The 7663-nt window shown below is 37.0% G+C and overlaps 1 protein-coding gene across 1 annotated transcript; it reads right to left on the bottom strand.

The window, feature by feature from the left end:
- Positions 1 to 4915: 4915 nt before the first annotated feature.
- Positions 4916 to 7326, bottom strand: LOC110467318. The gene is made up of 2 exons (XM_021524408.1): positions 5762 to 7326; positions 4916 to 5256 (listed from the first exon to the last, which is right to left on the bottom strand). The coding sequence occupies exons 1-2, from the start codon at positions 7286 to 7288 to the stop codon at positions 5158 to 5160; spliced, it is 1626 nt and encodes a 541-aa protein (XP_021380083.1). The 5' UTR covers positions 7289 to 7326; the 3' UTR covers positions 4916 to 5157.
- Between the last annotated feature and the right edge of the window lie 337 nt (positions 7327 to 7663).

The following is a 7663-nucleotide window of genomic DNA, read 5'->3' as shown; positions in this document are numbered from 1 at the left end:
CAAAAACTTTCACAATATTAAATTCTTAATTTTGCGAAAATACGAAATTGAACAACCCTTAGTTCTCGTTGTGTTGTCTTTTCACCTCGAATTTCATCTGTTATACATGTCCTCAGTGTAGACTATTTATTTACCAAAACACCCACCACCCAAAGTCCTTGTGATTGTTAAATATAAAAGAAATGGCAAAAATAATGTCTTAGTACTTCCCCTAGCACCTTCATCTGTTTAGATCTTCGTAAAGGGAATGTGTGTGTGTGTATATATACATTTCGACAGCAATTATGAAATCAGTACAACACATTTGCCCGGTTTCGAAAACTATTTTTACATATTTCCGAAAATATCAAGAAAGGAAAAGTAGTCAAAATCATTATTTCGAGGAAGGCTGTAACGTCGGCCGAGTGTTCGAATATATACCTGACGGTGTGTACAGTTTGGTTGCCGGGATCATACTGCTTACTGCTAGAGTAATAATCATCTGAATCTTTCTTTTTTTACACTGTTCCCGACTATAACCTCACTTTTACGGAGACAATATAAATATCAATAAACATTACTTCAAACTATATAGATAGAAGCGCAGTGTAAATAATATAGTTCAGTGTAATATGGACTGTCGACATTGTTCACTATGTACGAAAATTCTAAAAATACATTGTTCATACCCTGGACGTGTTAACATCTTACAAGTAATACAGTCCATACCATGGACGTGTAAACATCTAAAAGGTAATACAGCCCATACCCTGGACGTGTAACAGCTATAGTGACAGCTAGTAAGTGGTATAATTCATTCCCTGGACGTGTAACAGCTATAGTGACAGCTAGTAAGTGGTATAATTCATTCCCTGGACGTGTTAACATCTAATAATTATTTCAGACATAACTCTGGAAGCGTACACATCTAATGAGCCCATGCACTGGCACTTTAAGGAAACGTGTTATTCCTTTTTCATTTTAAGATTGGCGACCTCCTAATAGTCTATTTATTCCGAATTAAAGCAAATGTCTGTCATATGCATACTGCTTGCTATTTCAATATTGATTCCATTTGGAAAAAATGAAAATGTCGAATCTTTGCTGTTGATGCATAGTGTGAAGTGTTTTCTTTAGGACAACAAAGAATCTGACATTTTTAATGAATACAGCTGAGAGCCCCCATTTATTTTACATGTATCGTAAATACTTGAGTTTGTTTCCCTTGTAACTACTGATGTTATCTGAATGGAAATGGCATCGATTTTGCGTATCACCAATATACTTTAAGTATTTCATTTCTTGACATTTGGAGAGAAAAAATGTACTTACCAAGATCCAAGGAAAGAACAGGAGACGCCAGTATCCACTGATGATTTTCACAGGGCAAGTTTACTGTATGGATTCTTATAGTTTTCGTGTAGCTTTTTATATGATGCAAAGGTTGGATTTATTCACGCTAAAATTTTCATTGACGGATTTAACCAATCGGAAAATATCACACCAATTTCAACCGTACCAGACATGCGCATTGATAAACGTCGTTGTGAATAGTTTCTGTGTAAGGCAGGATTGCCAAAGTTTTGGTTTCTGTACAATTTTTTTAAAACATTCTTTTCATTTGTCAAAAGATACACATTGTTTATTTCGTATCTTTTACGTCATATCCTTCTTGGGTCATAAATAAATATAGATGGGGTATCTTAACTCTCGAGAGGGGTAGGGGTTGGGGATTGGGAAGATCCATAGTTGCCAATCATGTAAGAATCACCATACTCGCGACCTGGAGATCTTCCACCCCATTCCACGTACCCAACCCACTTTAACCCACCCAAGGGGATGGGATGAAATATCGAATAATTTCACGCAACCAATTTATTAATTGATTACCCATGACCTTTATTAGTAACGTCGTCGGCAGGTTTCAGTGTAGTGCTTTCCGAAAATCGAGCCAGTCTATCAATACCTTAGGCCGTGACCTTCTCACGATAGACCGTTATCTATTTGTGTACTTGTCCAGTAGTTGTGTTACTGACACATTGTACTGTGGTTACAATATCTACGTGTGTACTTGTCCAATAGTTGATTTAAACATATTTTATTGCAAATAAATATTTACAAAAGAATTGGACACAAGTTTTACCAACTTATCAAAGTCCTTTTCTTCAAATACATGAGTATAAACAATAACTTGATAAGGTAATTTACGCAATATACATTAATTATGTTTTTATATGGAAATGGAAAATAGAGACGAAGAAAAGAAGGAGAGCGAAACGAAGTAAAGGATAGTAACACAGATAGAGTAGATGAAAAATAGAGTGGAAGAAAAGACGGATAGAGTAATGAAGTAAATGATAGTAACACAGGTAGAGTCGGAGAAAAAAAAGAGTGATAGAGAGAGAAAGATGATCACATTCAGTCAAACCTGTTGCATTTGCTGATATAATTTTGGACAGATTTTGCAATTGAGGTATTTACATTAATGCTGAATTTAGGATCGCCATATAGGAGCAAGTCTAAAGTTAAATCATCACGAACAGGTTGAAGCTCTCTTATTAATAGATTACGATGCTGGGTGTATAAGGGACAGACACAAAGGAAGTGATAAGAGTCTTCACATGGATTACCGCATGCACATTCAGCTGTATTTGATAAATTTGCTCTAAATAGGTCATAGTTAAGGGAGCTCGCACGATTTCTCAAACGGCAATGAAGTATATTTGATTTACGGGAACCCCATACCAGAAAGCATTTATTTTGTGGTTTACCTTTTGATTTTATATTTGATTTAAATGAACTGAGAGAAGCCGAATTCCTTATAGATATATCTAGGTCATTCCACATTTTTGTAGTTGATGGGAAAAAAGAATTGCGCATTGTTTCAAGCCTAAAGTTTGGTTGTCTTAAATGTTGGGAATTTCTTAGGTTATAACGAGAAATATCCCCAATGCTATCTGGTAAGGTGTCACACAAATAATTAGGAGCTGTACCGTTTTTAATTGTAAAGAATAGGGACAATTTTCTGTTTTTCCTTCTATTACTTAGTGGAACCCAGCCAATTTCATTAAATATATGTTCAATTTTTGTGTAAATAGGTAGTCCTGTAACAATTCGTGCAGCATCTATCTGAATATTTTCAAGTTTTGATGAATTTGTCATTCCACAATTGTCCCAGACTTCACATGCATATTCTAATAATGGTCGAATGTACGTTAAATATAGTTTTTCAAGGTTATTTCTACTGAGTAACCATTTCATTTTACGAAGGGTTGCTATATATTTAGCCACTTTTTTGATAAGTTCGTCTACATGTTTATTCCATTTACCGTCGCTACTTAGTATAACTCCAAGGTGTTTGTGGCTATCTGTTAAAAGGATAGAAGTATCGTTAAAAATAAATTGGGGTTGAAAGGGTAGATTTGTATTAGAAACAATCATGATTTCGGTTTTTTTAGGATTGAAAGACATCAGCCAATTTTTAGACCATTTCTCTAGAGTTTTTAGGTCTTTATTTACTTCACTTACAATATTTTCTAGGTTTGGTGATGAGTATGAAAGCGACGTATCGTCAGCAAAAAGACGAGATAATGAGGAGAGTTCGGTTGAAATGTCGTTAATATAAATCAAGAAGAATAAAGGGCCTAACACTGAACCTTGGGGAACACCGGCGTTTATATTTCTTACAGAAGAATGGGAATCGTGAATAAAGACGGATTGCTTACGCTCAAAAAGATAGTTTGTTATCCAATTAAGAAGACTGCCTGAAATACCATGTTGTTGAAGTTTGTATAAAAGCCCTCTATGCCAAACTCGATCGAAGGCCTTTGAAAAATCACAAAAAGTAAAAGCTATATGTTCATAGTTTTCTAATGCTAACATCATAGAATGGTACATTTCAATGAGTTGATGCGTACAAGAATGATTGGGTAAGAATCCAGACTGAAGTTTGTAAATAAGATAATTAGAGTTAAAAAAGTTGTAAATATGTTTATAGACTACACGTTCAAAATTTTTTCCAACACAGCTTAATAATGATATTGGTCTATAATTCGAAGCATTATGAGCGTCGCCAGACTTAAAGATCGGCATGACGTTTGCTAATTTCCATTTATCGGGATATATACCATTGTTTAAGGAGTGATTAAAAATGAGGGAAAGGGGAATGGCAATTTCATTTGCTACAAGTTTTAACATTCGATGACTGATTCCGTCAGGCCCTGTTGCCTTATTTACATCTAGTATGTTAATAATATCAACTATTTCAGAAGGTATAATATGAATTTCGGACAAAAGAGAGTCTGTTCGTTTTTCTAAAAGTCCAGTAGTTGTGTTACTGACACATTGTAACGTGGTTACAATATCTATTTGTGTACTAGTCCAGTAGTTGTGTTACGGACACATTGTAACGTGCACGTGGTTACAATACCTACGTGTTTATTAGTCCAGTAGTTGTGTTACGGACACATTGTAACGTGGTTACATTATCCACTTGTGTACGTGTCCAGTAGTTGTTACCGACACATTGCAACGTGGTTACAATATCTACGTGTGTACTAGTCCAGTAGTTGTGTTACGGACACATTGTAACGTGCACGTGGTTACAATATCTACGTGTTTATTAGTCCAGTAGTTGTGTTACGGACACATTGTAACGTGGTTACAATATCCACTTGTGTACTAGTTCAGTAGTTGTGTTACGGACACATTGTCACGTGGCTACAATATCTATGTGTGTACTAGTCCAGTAGTTGTATTACGGACACATTGTAACGTGGTTACAATATCTATTTGTGTACTAGTTCAGTAGTTGTATTACGGACACATTGTAACGTGGTTACATTATCCACTTGTGTACTAGTTCAGTAGTTGTGTTACGGACACATTTTAACGTGGTTACAGTAACAATAAATATACAATAAGAAGATACAATATATTGCTGGCTGGAAAATGTATTTGTGGTTACTATCGATCACGTGTTCACCTTACCGTCAATCACGGCGCCCCTGATGTGAAACCCTCAAACTGAAAATCGAAATGAAAAGCAGCTATTTTCAAAATTGCTATACATAGTTCTTTGTTACAGCGAAATGTTTTCCGTATACCCAGCTGTGGACGGGTTTAGGACAGCTGTTTTGACTCCCACTAGGGGATGGGAGAAGATGTCAGTGCTATACACTAAATAAAAGCAATGTTTGGTTTGGGTGGAGCAGTCATTTTCTTGATTTTCTCGACGAACGCTGCCACTTTTCGCGAACACTCTTTTTCTTCCAAACGCTGAAACGATAAATAAAGACTTCATTAAATGAAAGTTAAAGTTGCGTATATATTTCTTGAGTTGAGTAGGGTTTTACGCTTTCCAATCTTATGAGCTCCATTTCACTTGTTAGAGTTGCGGTTAGGACTTTGCAAAACAAGTTAGGAAGGTGTTTGCCTAATCATATCCTCCCCAACAACTCACATAATCTAACTACACACCAATGGAAAGCATAACGATTGACATATAAATGCGTTACCATGTTAAAACAATATTCAGTAAATACTATCATTATGACATGAACGGTATTTAAAAGACCATCATCATACTAAGTTAAAGGTCACCTGTTTGAAGTCTGTCTTTCCGGGAAAAGAAACAAAGTAAAGTTACAATAAAGTGTATGCTCAAACATGGTTAGAGATAGAATTGTTGCAATACATTCTGTTAACCTCTAAATAGCATACCATTGGAGAGCTAATAAATTGTTCATTGCAATGATATAATATTTTACACTATTATACCAACCGCATCGGCTTTGAGGAAATCAATTCTGGACAGATGGTCTCTGGAACAGGAGGACGGTCGCGCCAACAGTGCGCTCTGGGCTCTCTTTTCAAGTGTGTCAATTGTTCTCCCACTCACGGCGCTCTTGGCATTTCTTAGTTTCACTTGTTCTCTCAAACTCTGCTGTTTACTTATCGAAGTTTCGGGAGTGCTCTTTGTGGCCCTAAATAACAAAGAAGTATTTGTAGACGGACTCTTTGTCCTGAATACCACATGTGATGAGTTCTTAGTGCGTATGTTTGTATCTGGTTCTTCAACGTCCTTGCGAGGAACTGGAGTTTTCGATAGTCTTATGGGAAAATCACGACCTGCCTGTGAAGAAGTACTTTGTTTCCTACGTAAAGTCACAGCTGAAAATGCACGCTGTTTGAGGAACGCTGTTGACAAGCCTGTAACAGTCTCGTGCATCTCCCCGCGCGTAGAGCTGTTCCATCGGTTGAGAACCGTTTTACTCATATCCTTCCTCTTCTGTGTCAATGCGGCATTGTCATGTTTGATTTTGCACACACATGCCACACAGTTGCCATGGGTACGGGTGTTAAATGTTCTTTTATGGAGATCAGATTTCGAGCTCTTTGATTTTCGTAAAGAGTCTCGGACATCAAATGTTGAAGATCCAGGAGGTATTGCAAATCTATCGTTAGGTCGAGAAGATTCGCGAGGTTCCAAAAGCTGTTTGAGGGATACTTTGTCGCCGCGAGCATGCGCCCTTAGAAACGCATAAACTTTACCTTTGACGCTGCCGGAATTTTCATAAAGGTCGATGTTGTTTTTCTCAAGATCCTCGTTTATTTCCTTAATGATGTTTTCAAGATTTTTTATTTCGTTTTCATAATCAATATTGAGAGACGGTTCATGCGTCTCAGTCTTTTCGATAGTGATTCTCGATTCCCCTTGGACATATTTATCCCTCATTGTCGGTGGTGTGCCAGAATTCTCTGGAGACGGGATAACATTGCCGGGTATATTTTTAATTGAAATTTCCGAAACATTCGTAAATATTTTGTTATCATGCAAATTGCTTTGTGGGGGACTTAATGGCCTTCCTATTTCCCTGTCGTCTCCTTCAAACTTTGACTCAAACCAGCTTTGTGATGGAGTATATTCAGAAAACAGGTCTTGATCGGGTACAAGAGACAACTTTGGTGTTCCATTTGAATGATAACGGAAGCCTGGAGGTGGGAGTTTTACATCTCTCAGGTCGGAGGCAGAGCTAAAATCTGTCACATGTTTAGAAAAAGTGTACCTTGAACCCAGTGTATGTAACAATACTCTCTGATTTCTTCTATTCTCTTCAATAGCCTTGAATTTTTTCTTGTCTATTTCATCCCATTCTTGTATTAGTTTTGAAAGTTCCACAGCATTTTGCGGACATTCAACTAATTTGGCATCAAAAAAAATTGGCCCAAGTTTCTTTTTTGCATCCTGCAGAGCCTGCGACGGTGCTAGGAAGTCGACATTGGCCCTTTTCGGTAGGACGATACTCATTGCATAATCCACCCCCTCATTGATCCGTCGGTTATTAAGCGCCGCCATTTTTACGCGAAATTTATGACGTCATGGAAAGTCGCGACAAAATTAGCTTATTGTTACGTCACCATTCTAGGGGTGTTTTGCCATGAAATTGGAACACTGACTACTTTAGATATTTCTTACTCCAACACGTACAGGATAGGAGAATTGAATTAAGTCTAATGGGGAGGAAGGGTAATTACATATAATAAGACAGTCAATCTGACTTTTTTAATCTTACAACCGTGACAACCAAATAGTATTCCGAAGAAAGAGACATCTAAAACAATTGTGTCGTACAACTCAGTGTTCAGACTGCCATCTAACGCCGTTGACGTTTATATTGATGTT

The sequence above is a fragment of the Mizuhopecten yessoensis genome, unplaced genomic scaffold (assembly GCF_002113885.1).
Source record: "Mizuhopecten yessoensis strain PY_sf001 unplaced genomic scaffold, ASM211388v2 scaffold11169, whole genome shotgun sequence".
Taxonomy (NCBI): Eukaryota; Metazoa; Mollusca; class Bivalvia; order Pectinida; family Pectinidae; genus Mizuhopecten; species Mizuhopecten yessoensis.
This window is presented reverse-complemented; position numbering and strand designations above follow the sequence as displayed.